The sequence below is a fragment of the Orcinus orca genome, chromosome 16, assembly GCF_937001465.1.
Source record: "Orcinus orca chromosome 16, mOrcOrc1.1, whole genome shotgun sequence".
NCBI lineage: Eukaryota > Metazoa > Chordata > Mammalia > Artiodactyla > Delphinidae > Orcinus > Orcinus orca.
In genome coordinates, this window is record NC_064574.1 from 23816719 (window position 1) to 23835133 (window position 18415).

The window sequence follows — 18415 nt, forward strand, 5'->3', positions numbered from 1 at the left end:
GGCACATACCTAAAGTGCAAAGTCTATGTAGAGAGCCCCAGCAAAAGAGGACTGTCTCCCCACCCAGCACCCAGCACCTCCATCCATGTATCCTGGGTAGGAAGAAACCCAGGCCCAGCTGCCGGGGTCCCCTCCGTTTTAGCTGATCCTGGTGAAGAAGGGAGTTCCAAGGCAGGCTCACCTCCCCAGGCCGAATCTTGATGTAGAAGTTACTCCTCTTGTAGGAGATCTTGAGAATCTTGGGCCAGGCAAAGCGGTTGATCCTCAGCCGGTCCCGGTAGATGAGCAGGCCGTTGGCACAGACTCCTAACATGATGTCGATGCCCTCGGAGTCCTGTGTGAGAAGGGACCATGGAATGACCCCGAAACCCCATTCTGGGCTCTGCTTGTAATGAGCCCTCAGGAGCAGGGTTTGAGCTTCCATGCTGGAGCCCCACTGACTAATCCCTCACAGAGCCATTTGTTCATTCATTTTGTCCTTTATTCACCCACTCACTTGTCCAATCATTTTCTCTATCAATCACTCAATCATTCATTCACCCAGCAAACAGTCAGGGGTACCTATGCATACTAGGTCATATGCTATATGCTCAGGATACAGAAATAAGTTAAGGCCTATGTCTTTCCCTCATGAAGCTCTCAATCTAGCGGTGGCACAGACAGATTCATAAATAAATATAATACAAGGAGAAATTAATAAGGATCATGGGGAAATAAAGGGTTATGGAAGGTCAAGTTATGAGAAATGAGAAGAGAAAAGGCTTCAGGTTGGAGGTAGCACAGAGTCTGGCACACCAAGCCCTCCAGAAGACCCTGGTAGTTCCTCAGAAGCATGCCCCAGAACCTAGGGGAACCCTGGCACCCAGCAATACCTTGGCATGGTGCAGGTCTACTCCGTACATAGAAAGCTTCTTGGCGTTCTCTAGGAAGTGGATTTCTGCTTCTCCTGGGGTCATGCCCCTAAGGGAAAGAAAGTGATCGCTGGTGGCCGGTGGAAGGACCAAGGCCTGAGTCCTGCCAGCCGAAGATGACCGTGAGCAGAACCTGTGATTCCAGGAAGGCAAGCATTCTGGAGCAGGAGTGTGGCTGGGCCTCCCCGGTCCCTCACCTCTGCTCTCAGTGCCGGACAGTGCACCCCTAGCCCCCGCTTCAGTCCACTGAACTCTCATCTCCTGCCAAAGCTCAGGTCCAGCCTTATTTTCTCCAGGAAGCGTTCAAGGCCTCAGCCGGGAGTCCAGATTTTTGCCTCATTCTGCCACTGGATTAAATGGGGGCCATAAATTCTGTTTCTTCACGACAGTGAAACCACTGTGGATGACACTGCTTATCGTTATCACCCGGGGCTCCTAACTTATTACCCATAAAGGCTACTTTTCGCAGAACTTTGTATCAGAAACCACTTAATCGCCCTTGAGGAAAGGAGGAATCTCTCTCCTTTCTGAAAAGAAGAGTTACGTAATTCATCAAGTTCCTTCTTGGCTTTGGCTGCCAGGAAACTCTACACTCTCACAGCGTTTACTGAGTAACATGTATTGAGTACTACATGCCGGTTACTGTTCCAAGCACTTTACATGTATTAATTCATTTGAATCCTCATAACAGGACTATAAGGTAGATATAGCTATTCCCACTTTATAGATGAGGAAACTACGGCACAGAGAGGTTGAATAACTTGCCTAAGGGCACACAGCTATTAAGTAGCAAAGTCAGGATTTGAATGCAGACAATGTGGCTCCATGGGTCACGTTCCCAGCCACTTCGTTTACATCTGTCTCATAGCCTCAGTTTCCTGTGCTCTGTCTACCTCGGGGAGCTTTTGTGCAGAATACCTGGACACTGGAAGTCCATCTGCTTTATGTCAAAAGAGCTGTTACAGCTGAAGGGATGGCCGTTAGGATTTCTCCAGCCCATATTGATCTGAACTTCCCCCTCTGAATTATTAGGACTCTTGCGAATCCCTAACACACCTTGCTGCCTACAACAGGGATGACAAAGAACCCAGGCAGACACTGCTAACCGGCTGCACGGTTTCAGTATCCTGCTCAACACAATACAACAGCAGCCGTTACTAGCCAATCAGAGTTGGTGTGCAAGTCTCTGAGAGACACATTTGCCACCCAGACCTCGTGTCCCATCACACCCCAGCAGGCTTTCTTCCCTACGTCCATGATCCCTCCACCTCTGGACCTGGGCCTCTCTCCAGATGGCCTCTCTCCCCAGGACGCAACCCTCCTCATTCCCTCCATCCTTATTAGCAATGTGATAATATCACCATACCCCCTCCCACATGCATAGCACTTTACAGTTTACAACGCACTTCCACGTCATTTATCACATTGGGTTCCCCGGACAAGCCTGGACTTAGAGTCCAAAGTACTTCCAGCTTAAAAGGATCATTTAGTTCCAAGGGTCCCCCCAGGGCGCGGGTATCACCCTCACGGCAGGGATTTGGAAACGGGGGATGCATTTTGGTTGTTACAATGACTGAGGGGGTGTTATGGGCATTTAATGCCTGGGGCCCAGGGATGCCACACATCCTGCACAGTGAATTCTCCTGCCCCGAATACCAGTAGTTGAGAAACACTGATAATCTAAGTCCTTATTAGTCCTTATACAAGTAACAAATGGGGCTGATGGGTTAAACACCCAGCCCATAATCACACAACCAGTTAACTATCTTCTAACTCCTGGCACAAGCTGCTTCCCACTGCACAATCAACTACCCAACCCCTCAAATCACAGAGCAACAGTAATAGCCACCATGCAGTGTGTCTCTAATATGCACCATTTAGCCCCTCCAGGACCCTACAGCATAGGTTTTATTAGCGCCCCCAATAACAAATGAGGAAACTAAAGCACAGGCAAGTGAAATGACCAGCCCGAGATCCTCCGGTTAGAAACAGACAAAGCCAAAAGGTGAACCAGACGGTCTGGCTTTAGAATGTAAACTTTTGAACTTTATGCCCGGAGACATCAGGACACTTACCCAGGGACACACAATCATTATTATCATCTCCAATTGGCAGTTAAAGAGACCGATTCTCAGAGGCCAAGGACAGGGAATTACCATACCAGTACAAGAGCTTAAGAACCTGAAGTTCCAAGCAGTCATTTAAGGTCACATAGCAAGTTACCATCATTCCCATCTGATGAGATGATGTGCTCTCAGACACACCTCACGTCAACGGCAGAGCCAGGTGGGGTACTTACAGCATACGATCTGGTGGCCTAGCCAGGAAGGTTCTGGCCAACAGGGCAAGGAGCAAGGGGAGGGCTGGGCGGAGGCCCTCTCACCTGTACGTCTTGTGCAACTCCATGATCCTTTCTTCCAGCTCCCGGGTCTGGTTAGGGGCGAAGCGGAGCTCGCTGACATAGTTGCCCACGTGTTCCTCAGCATCATAGTCACCCAGCTCAGCCTGCACGGCATAGGAGCCCAGCAGGGCATGCGTGACGAAGGAGCAGGGCAGGCGGCCTGTGATGATGTCTGCCCGCAGCTGCAGGCACAGGTAGTATCTGGACATAGGGGAGAGCTGGCATGGGCACGGGGGCCACTCCCTCCCTAGATTCCCCCAAGCACAGCTGCCCACCGATCCATCAGCACCAACTGATCAATGCTCAGCGCAGCAGAAGAGAAATGTTCCCAGACACTGGCATGTCGTGTGTTAATACTTTGGGTGTATCCTAGAAGATGGTTATGTAACATTTCGTGCAACGTTAAGCATTTTTGTTCATTTCTAAGTTTGAAGGATTTTTCCTACTATAGGAACATTTTCGATTTCTAACTCATTTTCAAGCTAAATTAGGACTGCTTTGCTGGTTTAACCATTTTTTAAAAATGTGATGTATTTTTAATTATACTATTAATATACTCTTATTGTGGGAAAAATGTAAACTTTAGAGATAATTCTAAATTTCCTCTTGATGTCCATTCTCAGTCCTAACTCCCTCCCCCAGAGGTCACTCCTGTTATCCCTGTGGTGTTTAGACCTTTTTCCTCCATGGACATATAGAAATGCATGTGGTTTTCACATGAACATCTCCATGGATGTAGAAAAAGCATTTGATAAAATTCAACATCGATTCATGATAAAAACTCTTATGAAACTGCGTATAGAGGGAACATATCTCAACATAATAAAAGCTACTTATGGCAAACCCATAGCCAATATAATACTCAACAGTGAAAGCTGAAAGCCTTCTCTCTAAAATCTGGAACAAGACAAGGATACCCACTCTCATCACTTCTATTCAACATAGTATTTCAAGTCCTTGCTACAGCAATCAGTCAGGAAAAAGAAATAAAAGGTATCCAAATTGGTAGGGAAGAGGTAACACTGTCATTATACGCAGACGACATGATACTACATATAGAAAGCCCTAGAGACGCCACACAAAAACTGCTAGAACTGACAAATGAATTCAGCAAGACAGCAGGATACAAGGCTAACATACAGAAATTGGCTGCATTTCTTTACACTTAACAATAAAATATCAGAAAGGAAATGTAAAAAAAAAAATCCCTTTTATTTATTTTTTTAATCTATGGTTTTTATTTTTAATTTCTGAATGCATCCAAGTGCTTCAAAATTATTAAAACTGAAACATTACACAGCAAGAAAAAAAAAGACTTCTTTCTTGCCACCATGGAACAAGTTACCAATCCTCTACATGCAGAAGCTCCATTATTGCTGAAAAAATCCCTTTTAAAATAACATCAAAAATAAAATAAAATACTTAGGAATAAACCTGACCAAGGAGGTAAAAGACTTATATGCTGAGAACTATAAAACATTAATAAAGGAAATTGAAGGTGATTCAAAGAAATGGAAAGATATCCCATGCTCTTGGATTGGAAGAATTAACATTGTTAAAATGGCCATACTACCCAAAACAATCTACAGATTTAATGCAATCCCTATCAAATTACCCAGGACATTTTTCACAGAACTAGAATAAATAATCCTAAAATTTATATGGAACCATAAAAGACCCAGAATTGCCAAAGTAATCCTGAGGAAAAAGAACAAAGCAGGAGGGACTTCCCTGGTAGGGCAGTGGTTAAGAATCCACCTGCCAGTGCAGGGGACATGGGTTAGAGCCCTGGTCTGGGGAGATCCCACCTGCTGCGGAGCAACTAAGCCCATGTGCCACAACTACTGAGCCTACACTCTACAGCCCATGAGCCACAACTACTGAAGCCCGCCCGTGCTCTGCAACAAGAGAAGACACTGCAATGGGAAGCCCGCACAGTGCAATGAAGACTCAATGCAGCCAAAAATAAATAAATTAAAAAAAAATTTTTTTTAAAAAAAACAAAGCAGGAGGCATAACCCTCCCAGATTTCAGACAATACTACAAAGCTACAGTAATCAAAACAGCATGATATTGGCACAAAAACAGACATATGGATCAATGGAACAGAATAGAGAGCCCAGAAATACACCCACACACCTATGGTCAATTAATCTTCGACAAAGGAGGCAAGACTATACAATGGGGAAAAGACAGTCTCTTCAGCAAGTGGTGTTGGGAAAGTTGGACAGCTGCATGTAAACCAATGAAGTTAGAACACACCCTCACACCATACACAAAAATAAACTCAAAATGGCTTAAAGACTTAAATATAAGACAGGACACCATAAAATTTCTAGAAGTGAACATAGCAAAACATTCTGACATAAATCGTACAAACATTTTCTTAGGTCAGTCTCCCAAGGCAATAGAAATAAAATCAAAAGTAAACAAATGGAACCTAAACAAACTTACAAGCTTTTGCACAGCAAAGGAAACCATAAACAAAACAAAAAGACAACCTACGGACTGGGAGAAAATATTTGCAAATGATGTAACCAACAAGGGCTTAATTTCCAAAATACACAAACAGCTCATACAACTCAATAACAAAAAAACAAAACAATCCAATCAAAAAATGGGCAGAAGACCTAAATAGACATTTCTCCAAAATGACATATAGATGGCAAATAGGCACATGAAAAGATGCTCATCATCGGTAAATATTAGAGAAATGAAAATCAATACTACAATGAGGTACCACCTCACACCGGTCAGAATGGCCATCATTAAAAAGTCTGCAAATAACAAGTGCTGGAGAGGGTGTGGCAGAAAGGGAACGCTCCTACACTGTTGGTGGGAATGTAAATTTGTGCAGCCACTATGGAAAACAGTACAGAAGTTCCTCAAAAAACTAAAAATACAGTTGCCATATGATCCAGCAATCCCACTCCTGGGCATATATCCAGAAAAAAACTGTAATTAGAAAAGATCCATGCACCCCTAGGTTCACAGCAGCACTACTTACATTAGCCAAGACATGGAAGCAATCTAAATGTCCATCGACAGATGAGTGGATAAAGAAGATGCGGTACATATATACAATGGAATATTGCTCAGCCATAAAAAGAATGAAATATTGCCATTTACAGCAACATGGATGCAACTAGAGATTATCATACTAAGTGAAGTAAATCAGAAACAGAAAGACAAATACCACATGATATCACTTACATGTGGAATCTAAAATATGACACAAATGAACTTATCTATGAAACAGAAACAGACTCACAGACATAGAAAACAGACTTGCGGTTGCCAAAGGGGAGAGGGGGTGGGGGAGGGATGGAATGGGAGTTTGGAATCAGCAGTTGCAAACTATTATATATAGAATGGATAAACAACAAGGTCCTACTGTATAGCACAGGGAACAATACTCAATATCCTATAATAAACCATAATGGAAAAGAATATGAAAAAGAATATGTATATATGTATATATAACTGAATCATTTTCTGTACAGCAGAAATTAACACAACATTGTAAATCAACTATATCTCAATAACATAAATTTTTTTAAATGCATGTAGTTTTGGTTCGTGGGTGTTTTTACCATGTAAATGTTATCAAATGCTATATCTGACCACACAGCTTGCTTTTTCACTCCCAACTATGTGCCTTAGAGCCCTTCCCATGTCAGCACACGTGACCCCTTTACTCATTTTAACTTCTGCACCATATTCCACTGTCTGGACTACCTGTTTGCCAATGTTTTCTCAAAACTTTTTTATTTGGCTCCAGCTCTAAATGAATTGTCCAAATTGGTTTAAAAGAAACATTTCCAACCACTAGGCCATGATTTTTTTTATAACTTTCATGCACACTTGGATGATTTTACAACTTTTAGAACCATTTCAAAGCACTTTTTATTGCTTTTTAAGTTACTGTGTAATTTTTTTTAATATTCCAGTTCACGCTCAGCCTACAATACCTCCTTGCCCACTTTGCTATGTTTCACCATTTTTTTTTCCAATGACTTGTTTCTTTTCCTTTTAAGTGGCTTTTACTTAATATAGTTTTTACTGCTCCACGACATTATTTTGCAGTCAGAACTGAAGCTCTGGCCAAAAGTACAATACATGTGGCCTCAGTGTGTGCTCAGAGCCATGGCAGAGGCTCAGAGCCAGCAGCTGCTCAAACATTACAGGCATCGAGTGTGGGCTTATAAGCATATCATTCAAAAGTCTCCAAATTCAGAAATCATTACCAAGCACACTGATCAGTCTTTCATTTCAGTCACTTTGTCATTCTGACCAGTTTATTTGGGTTCTAAATATTTTTGACTAAATCAGCTGCTACTACCACCCCATCCTCTGAGGCCAGCCACACCGGGCAGGGCTAACTTCCTTCCTGGTGTCCCTAGAGGCCCAATGTCCAGGGACCAGCACAAAGAGGAGAGGCACCAGTGGGCAAGACCAGGGGATGGGGGCTGTATTGGTCTAAAGCTCTCAGCCCTTTCGGGAATGAAGTTTAGACCCTGCTGCTGCCACCTTGGTCCCAAGCTGACCTCAGGGATTAGAGCGGGGCTAATGAGGCCAAGGCCTCAGGTCTGATCTATTCCAGGGATATCTGTTTTCTCTCCCAAGGCCAGAGTCCGTATCTTGACCTTGGCCCATTGCCTGGCAAATGGCAGAGATTAAGAAGGGACCCAATGGGAGACAGAGGATGGCTTAGTAGCTCCCTCTCCTGCCGTAGGAATAACTCCAAGCCACATCCTATGGTTGGTGGGTGTTTAGGGCCCAGCACAAGGATGACACAGCCCCAGGATATTGTAAAGTAAGACTATCTCTTTGGAAGGGGCTTAGATAAAGAGAAAGGCCCCTCCCTGTTTTGGATTTCAGAGGCAGGATGAGCCCCATGGAAGCTCTCATCCTGAGAGATGCTTTGCACCCCCTTCTAATCGTTAAGCCTTGTTATCTACTGGCACTGAGGCACAAGGCCTGCACCTACAACCCACGTTCACCCCAGCAGCCTGGGCTTGCCTCCCTGGGGTGGTCACATGCCTCATTTGACTCCCGCTCGCCTGCCATGTGCACAGAGTAGCACACAGGACCAAACTCCCACTTGCAAAGGCACCTGTGTTCTAATCCCTCCTATCCCCAAAGTTAAAACCTGGCGGTCCAGCCAGCACATCGGCCTTCAGACATGTCTGCTTTATCCTACCCAGAGATGGCCCACCCCATGCTTTTGAAGAGTTTAAATTAGTTGCCAATATTTAAAAAGTGTGGTTTTTACTCTCAAATCTCTAGCTTCACTCCAACTATCAGGCCTCGTTCCCACATGACAGTGACTGCCCGTGCAGAACGGCAACTGTTTTAAGTGGCATCTGTCCTCTTGAATTCACACTGAGCCCCACTGTTCCCTGTGACACCTCCCCCTCTGAAGTCAAGGGTCAGTTGCCATCAACCACTCCATTTGCATCACTTTCTCTTGCACTGAGTTGGCTTCCCTTGTTGATGCTGTCTGCCTGGCCTCAGCAGGCATCTGGGTTTGCACCTGCCATCATGTACCCATATACCACTTTGTGTCTCCCAGGGCTCTGTGTCCATCCCCCTCCACCACCACCCCTCCCCAGCCCTCACCTTGTGATGTCTTCTGTCAGCTGGGCAGGGTCAGGGGGGTAGAACTTGACTGTGAAGGCAAAATTCCAGGGGCTGCCTGAGAGGAGAAGATGGAGGAGAGATCAGAGAGGCCCCATCTCCCCCGTGGGTGGCCCAGATGCACCATGCCATGGGCAATTTTTCAGTCTTCCCATAACAATCATCTTAGGACAATCCAATAAGAGAGGCTGGCACATTATTCCCACTTGACAGATGAGGAGACTGAGGCCCAGATTAACAGACTTGTGAACTAGCAGTGGGAAGGAAGGTAGAAAGAAAGAAAACAATGGTGCATGCCAGACATGCCGTTAATTACTTTACAAACATTGCTTCATTAAACCTCACAACATCCCTGTAAGTAAGTCCTTGATAATGATCATCCCCATTTTGTAAATGAGGACGGTGAGGCCCAGGCAGTAAAGTGGCCAGTCCAAAGTCACAAGCTAGGAAGTGGCAATGCTGAGGTTCAGACCCAGGCCACCTGGATCCAGAGCCCATGCTCTTCCCTCTACACCAAAGTCTGTGCCCCAGGACATTCATGGGAAGATAATTAATCTAGAAAATACCACATTAAACAGGTTTCCTAACTTTGGACTTCTCAGAGCCCTCACTCTGCTACTGTGCATTGCACCTCTTGAAGGGGGACTGCATTCAAGAGTTCCCAAAATCCATCTGACCTGTTGCATCTATTTGTCACAGGGCATCCTTCCAGATTAAAGTTTCTCAGAAAACATGTTGCAAAACTCTGCCCTATATAATGGTGACTCCATCTCAGATGGCAGAATTGGATTATAAACAAGACCCAAAAGCAAATATAATGGGCTAAAAGTAACAAAGAACATTTCACAGGGATAAATGTTAACCTCCACGTTTAGATATGAAAAATCAATGGTACACATTTACAAGGTAGAGAAAAATACACGCTGCGGTTTCAGCTGGAAACAAGCTCTGCAAACCAAGAAGAGGGATGACCACTTAAGAAGAGCGGGGAGGGAGGAGGCCTTGATGAAAGGCCATAATCCAGAACAACGGTCAGACCACCCCTGGGACATTCTGGGCTCCATGCTCTAAAGGGACCTCTGACAAAGTGAGAAAGAGAGGCCCATCCAGGGCAGGGCTGTGGACATGAAGGGCTGGAGGCCATGCCATCACTACCATCCTGTCCCTGCAGGCACCACCATCTTCACTCTACAGCTGTCATGTCTCCAACACTTACTAAGTGCTGGTCGCTTGGCTTGCTAAGAACTTTACACGTGTTTTTGGAATTTAATCTTTATAGTGATCCTGAGGTAGACTTTCCTTTTAATAGATGAAGGTTTTGAGAGGTTAAGTCATTCTCCCAGGATCGCCCAGCTAGTCAGCGATAGAAAACAGGTCTAGCCTCTGATCATATGACTCCACAACCTAGGCTCCTGACTGCAGCTGACTCCTTGGAAACAGCAGCCTCAAGGGGAAACAATCCCTGTCTCAAGAATAATAATGGGGGAGTTCCCTGGTGGCCTAGCTGTTAGGATTCCGGGCTTTCACTGCCATGACCCGGGTTCAATCCCGGGGAGCTGAGATCTCACAGGCCGCACAGCACAGCCAAGAAAAAAAGAGAGCGAGAGAATAATGGTAATAATTAATCATAATAATAATGGCTAATACAAACTGCGTGTTACTATGGGCAGGCACCTTTTAGGTGTTGAACACCTAATAACTCATTTAATCCTCACAACAACCCTAAAGATAAGGGTTACCCCCACTTTACAGATGATGAGGCACAGAGCAATTAAATAACACGAGAAGCAGTGACGGAGTCAGGATTCAAATCCAGGCAGTCTGCTTCCCGCATCTGTCCTTTTAACCATCACACCAGATTGCCTCCTACTATGTGAAGCACCTACTATGTGCTGGCTGTTGTCCACACTCACATCACTGAACCTTCATCCCCACCTAGTGAGGCAGTAATCACTAATCCACGTGCTAGGGAGATGCGGGAATCCAGAGAGGTGGAGGAATTGCCCCCAGTGCCCTAGGTGATGGGCCCTGAGATTTGGGAGGAAATATACCCAACTCTGAAGGCCAGGACATAAGGACTCAGGTGCCACCTTCAGAAGGTTGGAGTTGTCACAAATCAAGAAAGTGGGTAAAAAATTGCTCTGTGGGGGCCCCAGAAGCCAGAACTGGGGTGAGTGGGTGGAGACTGCAGGGGTAGGAACAGAGACTGTGGCTTTACTAAATAAAGGAGGAAGCCCTGCTCCTTCATAACCCAAGGGGATCACTTCTTGCCCTGGGGAGGGAGTCGAGACCCAAAGATTCTGTCAGCAGCTTCTCTTTTCTAAGGTCCTGGTCCTTCTCAAACACTCTCAGCCACTGTGTGTGTTCTGATTCTTTCAGGCATGAGGGCCAGGCCTCCCAGCTGGGCTGGGGTTCCTGGGGACAGCATAAAGGCCAGGCCTAGGACCCTGTTGGCCCCAGAGAGGGGGGCTCTGTCCGTGAGCCTGCCTCTTTATCTCCAACTTACAGGAGGCTGCAGGAAGCATCCCTCAAGCCCCCTCCTGCATCGTCAGCTGGCATCCCTAGGCCCAGCTGCCTGCTGTCACGGCAACAGGCTTGGCTCTAGCTTTCCAGCCAGGGGACCAGGAAGCCCAAGCACAGCCGAGGGGAGGAGCCCCCAGTGGAGGCATCACTGCCTCTAGGCTCCAAGTCCCCACTCACCACATGCCCCCTGGCTGAGGCCACCTACCTCCCCCTTCTGGCGTTTGAAGGCTGCCCCGCCCCCCTCCCAACCCTTTTTTCCTCTGGGCCAGAAAAGACAGGTTTTTGGCTTGCTCATCTGTCTTTGACCCAGGCCCTGAAAAGAGTGCAGGATGGTGCCAGGGGGCCAGGGCTCAAGACCTGGCGTGGCCCATACCTCACTCTGTGATCTTGGGTAAACAACTGCCTCTTTCTGGGCCTCGGTCACCCATCATTAAACACAGGACACATTCACTCCTCTCAGTTGGCAGTGGCCTAGAGTACTGTGGGGACAAGGATTCTGAGCTGAGTCAAAGGTCACTGATCACCGAAGCCTGCACTGGCCCTGGACAGAAGGTGGCTGTTTTGAGGCCATCGGTCTGTCCCCTTGCCCTAGATGACTCTGCAGGTCCCTTCTAGGGCTGACGTCCTGAAGGCAGCTGTGATCCCCTCTGCTAACCTGCTGGGTGACTCCTCTTGTCCAGGCCTCAGGCTCCTCATCTCTAAAACAATACCCTGCCTTCCCCAAGATGTGCCACACACAGCAAACGAACTCACGGGTCCGAACGCACTTCCCAAAGGAGGAGGGAGCAGCGCACCTAGGGCCCTCAAGGCCCGGAGCCCCCCCGCCACCTTCCACTACCAGTGCCAACCACAGCAAGCCACTCACTCCGGATCTGCTTCTTGATTTCCTTGGAGGGGTCCAGCCAGTTCTGTAGGAGAAGATAGAGTTCTTTAGAGGGAGATGGAGGAGGGGACTTGGGTAGGGCTAGGAGAGAGAAACGTCCCGAAATGGCCTGCCAACAGCCCCTTAGCTGGGAACACCCTTCCCTGGCTGAGCTGTCTGGGTCCTTTCCCCCGGGACTGGGAGGTGAGGGAATGAGGCCTGGCTTCACTCAGGGTTTGGGACCTGGGCCCTGGGCCTGGCAGTGCTTGGAGGCAGCACGGTGAACGGGTAATGCAGCTGCAGTGGGATTGGTGGGAAGAAGGAAACTCGGGCAGGAGTTTCCCAAGGGTGGGGAAGAGGGGCTGGGGGGTGAGTGCCTCAGCTCCCACAGGAAGCCATGCCACGGCTCTCCAGATACCCATCTGGGGCTGACTTGCAGGCCCCCAAGGAAGGGGCACAGGGGAGACAGAGAACTGAGGATGGACAGGGCAGGGTGAACCCTGGAGGCGTGCAGACAGAAGGTACCTAATGAAGATCTGAGGACTGATGGAAGCCATGGGATGTGGCCAGGCCAATGGGGGCCTAAGGGAAGAGACCCCACCACCACCCAGGGCAGGCCTTCCAGTCAGCCCCGCTCCCCAGTCCAGGCACCTTCTGGCTGTCGGCATCACAGAAGGTCAGGCCAAAGTAGTCCTTCTCCAGGAGGTTGAGGTGCTCACAGACCAGGTCAAACAGCACCTGGCCCCGGCCGTGTTTCTGAAGAGAAGAGCAGAGCTGCCGTGAGGCCGGAACACACCTCAGCATGGGGCGGGGAGACGCCCCAGGCTCCACCAGGATGACCTGAAAACCTGCAAGAGGTTTCCAGCATCTGGGGAGGATCTCAGCACTCCTGCCACCCACCTGGCTCTGCTCTCCAAGTCCTAAGGAATCCTGGGGGGACACTAATGCCTAGCCCATCAACTGCCTTCTTCCAAGCCCTCCTGGGGCCCTCCTAGAACTCAGACCTGCTTGGGGGAAAGCCAGAGTGGGGTCGGGGAGTGACTGATTTTTCCTTCCCGTACAGTGATTAGGAGAAACAGGCTAAGTTGGACCCAAGGAGCAGAAAACCAAAAGTCTGAGTTTTGAGTGTGAGAGGAAGAGACAAGCCACCTGACATGTGAGGGACATGGGCAGGGGAGGAGGGGAGGGCCTGGGACTCAGGGTCACAGCATGACTGTCCTCCACTGGCCCCTCCCCTTACACTAAGGGAGCATCACCTCTACCCAGGCAGCAAGTGAGGTTCCACAGGGGCTCACAGAGCCTAAATCAGCCTCAGCTGCAAGCAGCACTGTTCAAGCCACCTTCTCCCCCCAACTCCCATCAGCAAGGCGTGGTACCTCTCTGAACACCACCTGGGCCTGAGGATTCAGAAGGACAAAGCCCAGAACCTGGCTGGGTACCCCAAACCCACAGGGGTGAGGATGAGCATCGATAAAGGGATCACGGGGCAGGGGGCGCACGAAGCAGTCACTACCCAAAGAGGCAGCGGACTCCAGGGAGCAGGTGAGGTCCCTGCAAGGTCTGGCTAGGTCACTGGGGACTGGCACCAGGCCTGAATGTGGGGAGCAGCTGGGAAACCCAAGGGATTCCTGAGCCTGGAGGAGACCTTCAGAGAGAGTGGCCTTGGCCAAACCCTTCCACTCTTCTAGGGTAGCTGAAACAGCACCTTGGGGCCACCATGGGCAGGAGGAAAGAGGGAGAAGATATCCCTTTGTTTTGCCCAGGAGTAGGCAAGATGTCCACCCTGCAACCTTTCTATGGAAGAAATAAACATTAAAAAAAAAAACAAAACCCAACCCGGCAAAGACAACAGAGCCAGCCTCCCAGGTCTCAGAAGTCGGTCCCTTAAGACCAGGGATCGGGGGAGAAAGGGAGGTGGGTCCTGTAACTCTCAGCAGTAAAGCCACCCTCTGGACTCTTCCATACACGTGGATGGGCCAGGAATGGTGCCTGGACCGGGGCAGAACCTCGAAGGGGGCGAGTGAGAGCTTAGAATTCAGGTGGGAGTTCCAGCCTGTACAGGAAAGGGAGATGCTACATGTGGGACCAGGAGGGCTGACCCCAGAGAGGAGGTGTCTGCCCAGCCACCCACTGTGGGCCAGAGCCATGCCACAGGGTGTCTCCACAGCCTGGGGGGGAGGGTCCTTCCAATGGGCCACCTCCCTATGCCTGGGGGACGCCTCACCATGGAAGCCTCGAGTGACCAGTTTGTCCTGGTGCCCTGGATAGGGTACTTCACAGGGAGAAGCCTTCTCCACACCCATTATATACATGAAAATGATTCTGGTTGAAACCTCAGCGTCTGCTGGGTGAGATGAAAGAGCCCAGGTCCTACCAGGCTACAGATCAGCCCCGAAACGGTGACTCCTTGCCGAGGTACAGCCACCCTGATTCCTGGCACCAGCCCTGTGCCTCGCCTAACACTATCTGCAATGAGAAGAGCCCTCTGCGGGCCTCAGTGCCACCATCTGTGCAAAGGAGAGCTGGCTGGGTCATCTCCCCAGGACGCGGCAGTCGGTCCAGGCCTCCTTGAAGAATGGATGCCCTCTGGCTTGGCCCAGGCTGCGTGCGCACAGAGGCCTGTCCTGGCTCTGAGGACGGTCGACCAAGGACGGGGCCTGTGGTGCTCCCTACCTCCACCTCACACTCATACTCAGAGGCATCGAGCAGAGTGACTCGGCAGACGGCACTCTTGTATTTCTTGGCAATCTTCTGGGGCGACTTCTGGGCCTTGCTGGGCGTGGTCCTCTCCGACAGGCCATCGGCCTCCCCGAAGTCCTTCTCCTCCATGTCTAGGCTCTACAGGTCCAACCAAGGGAAGGGTTTAGTCAGCGGGCTAGAAACCATAGCTTTGCGTCCAAATGAGATGCAATAAGGATGCAGCTGGGGCTCAGACAGACCCCAAAATGAGAGCCACTGCCCCCTAAGACCCCCCAGGTGACCACGGTCAATGGTGGGTGTGTGCAGGAAGAGAGCCAGAGCTTCTGCGTACAATGGGTGGGCTCATACGAGGGGTCCACTGCTCCCCTGCAGGCAGGAGCTGTCCTATCTGCCGAGAACAGTGCATGAGCGATCAGGACATGGTCTCCTCCTCCTCAGTCTGTCACTGGGTCTAGCATGGGGCTGGGACTGATCTAGTGGAGGGAAGGGAGGTCAGAGCCCTGCCCACTAGTCCTAACTCTGTCACTGACACCCTCAATGACCTTGGCCAAGTCCCTGCCCTCTCTGGTCCAGCTGTGAATTAGGGGAGGTGTGAATTCAATGGCTAGATGAACCCCCAAGTCCTCTGTCTCTTTTTAGGGTGATGAATTTTGCTCTGCAGTCACCCTGGGCTTGCCCCACTAGAATGGACAGCCTCGGGGGATAGGAAAATAAGGTTGAAAGAACACCGATTTTCAAAATCAGATCTAGATCTGACTTGCACTTCTGTCGCTTTATAGCAATGTGACTTTGGGTAACTCACTTCATCTTGCTGAGGCTCTGTTTCCCCAAGTGTAAAATGGGGAAATCAACAGTTACCTTCTTAGGTCTCAGAGAATTAATTATAGAAATGAACACTATGCCCCCTGCACAGTGCTTGGCATGTAATGGGTCAATAATACATCTCAGTTTCCCTGTTGCCTCCCTTCTGGAGGACTGGCTGGGCAGGAAGAGGGATCCCGTGCTCTCAGGCACACACCTGTTCGGCAGGCCGGGCGTCCTGATGGGGCGGATGCTTCTCATTGGAGTTGGCCTCGGGATGGCCGTGGCCTGCGGGGGTCACAGGGGTACTAGCTGCAGCGGCTGCCTCAGGCTGCTGCGGGGCCTCCTCCTGAGCCTTCTTCACCTCAGAATCTGGGCCTGTCTCTGTTGTCATGGTGACCAGCACGCCTGCATTGGCACAAAGGAGAGAGCACGTGATGGGGGAGAGGGGCAGCAGTGGCGCGACAGAACGGTGCGAGGGGCACAGGAACCACACGTGGAGAGAGACAGATGGAGACAAACGGACAAAAAGCCACAGAGAGAAGGAGGAGGGAGGGAGGGGGAGACAGAGGAAGTGAGGATGGGGACAGAGTCACGAGAAGTGAGGGCTCGGTGGCAACAGCCGAGGTCACAGACCCCCACCCACCCTTGTGCCATATAGCTCCTCAGGGACTCCAAGCTCTTGGCCCAGGTCTGGAATCAGGGCCCTTCCTAAGGGCGAGGAGAGTCTCTCCAGGGGGCCCCACTCTGCCAAGAGCACCAGGGACAGTCAGTGACCACCTCCAGGCAGGCCCTTGGCCAGGCTGTCTCTCCCACTACAGCACCTGGCACACGGTAGCCCCTCAATCAATGTGGGATAAATGGAACTCAACCCAAAGAGCCCTGTGCTCCCGGCCTTTCCAGCCCTGACATCGGACAAGGCTCTCCATGCCCCAAGCCTCAATAATTCCTGCCCCCTGACTTCACAGGGATGCTGTCAGGATGTACTTAAAGGGATAACGCAGGAAGGTACTCTTAAAAAACGCATAGCCCTGATGATGTCAAAGTCAGGCGAACTGGACTCGGGCTCCACATCTGCCACAAATGGGCAGTCGGTTGGTCTCACTAGGACTCATCCAAAAAGCGAGGGACTTAGAAATTATCTCTGCAACCGACTGTTCTTATCATTTCCCCCTCAGAGCAGGAAGTGAGGAGATTTCAGAGAATCAAGGACCTGTTGCCTAGCTGCTCTTTGGAATAAGCAAATTGCAAAGAGAGAAAAGGAGCGAGAGAAAGAAAGAAAGAGAGAGAAAGAAAGAATGGCATGGCCCCATTTTTATATTAAAAAAAATACCAATAACCTCAACAATACATCTTTGTGTTTGTACACATGTAGTAAAAGATCTGAAAGGATAACCAAACTGTGAAGAGAGGTTAATAATTCAGAAGTAGATAGAGGAAAAGAGAGAGGGTGGGATAAGAGAGGGAGCTTCATTTTTTACTTCATACACTTTGGAATTACTTGTATAATTTAAAAAATACATCTATATTTTTTTAACCCATGTTGTTTGTTTGTTTGTTTGTTTTTAGGAAGGCAAAAGCACCCATTTCTGACCCCCATTGATCAAAACAAACCTCTCAAAAAAAAAAAAAATTTGGAGCTAAAACCGGGTAACAGAGAAATGAGCAGGAACCCGCACCCCTGAGTCTAAAACCTTCCTCCGAATCCATCATACTAAATGAGAAAGATCCAGATGAGACTTGGCAGGTCCCTCCCTCACCCCACCCACCATGGGGCCTTGGATGGGCAGTTAGACAGACAGACACAGGATTCACCCTGGGCTGTGCACATGCTCCAAGCCCCAGCCCCACGTTTCCTTTTTATTCTTCAGTTTCTCCCCCTGCCTTCCAGGGGCCACCAGCCCCACCCAAAGCAAGGGGCACTGGACAGAAAGTCAGGGGCCCTGAGCACCCCACTCAGCCACCCAACATCTCTAGGGCCCTAGAGAGGTCACGAGCATCCTCAATTCCCACCTCGTGGATAATGAGTGGAACACTTTGTAAGCTGGAGCTCATAGCACAAATGAGAGGGTCTGTTGTTACAGATGCCGCCGTTAAGAAGATGAGGAGGAAGGGAAGGTCTTGGTCCACATTGCCTCAACCCCACCCAAAAATGCTTTCCACTCACGTCATTACCCCGGGCTTTAAGGGTATAATTTAAAGCCATAGTTAAATAAAGGCTCTCTGTTGCTTATATGACACTAAGTGCTGACTCTGTGCCAGAGCTCAAAGCAAGAAGAGCTGCTCAGGGGGGGTTAAAGCCTCATGGTGTCAAACTGAGACATATCTGCCTGGCTCTGGCTTTCTTCTAAGCCCTCACTGGAGGATATCAGCCATAATGCTAGATAAGGCTTACAGGGAAGAGCCCTTAAAATAAATGCCTGCTTAATTTTGCTTCCAAAAAAAAAAAAAAAAAAAAACCAGAACCAAAGACTAATCTGTATGTTTTGTGCTGGGAGAAGCAGAATCCACATGCCCCTCATGGGTCCAGGGAGCCCAGCGCATCTGCTCCCACCTCTGCCTCAGTCTGATTTCAGC

General features: G+C 49.1%; 1 protein-coding gene across 24 annotated transcripts in view; it reads right to left on the reverse strand.

Moving 5' to 3' along the window:
- EPB41L1 (erythrocyte membrane protein band 4.1 like 1) overlaps positions 1-18415 on the reverse strand; it is a 127281-nt gene that overhangs the window by 39329 nt on the left and 69537 nt on the right. For all 24 annotated transcript variants that reach the window (XM_049699322.1, XM_049699321.1, XM_033433644.2 and 21 more), the window contains 8 exons: positions 16056-16246; positions 15011-15175; positions 12989-13093; positions 12341-12383; positions 8935-9010; positions 3295-3513; positions 873-960; positions 182-334 (listed from right to left, as the gene is read on the reverse strand). In XM_049699322.1, coding sequence (XP_049555279.1) covers positions 182-334; positions 873-960; positions 3295-3513; positions 8935-9010; positions 12341-12383; positions 12989-13093; positions 15011-15175; positions 16056-16232 — 1026 coding nt within the window. In that variant the 5' untranslated portion in view covers positions 16233-16246. The remainder of the gene's footprint in view (positions 1-181; positions 335-872; positions 961-3294; positions 3514-8934; positions 9011-12340; positions 12384-12988; positions 13094-15010; positions 15176-16055; positions 16247-18415) is intronic.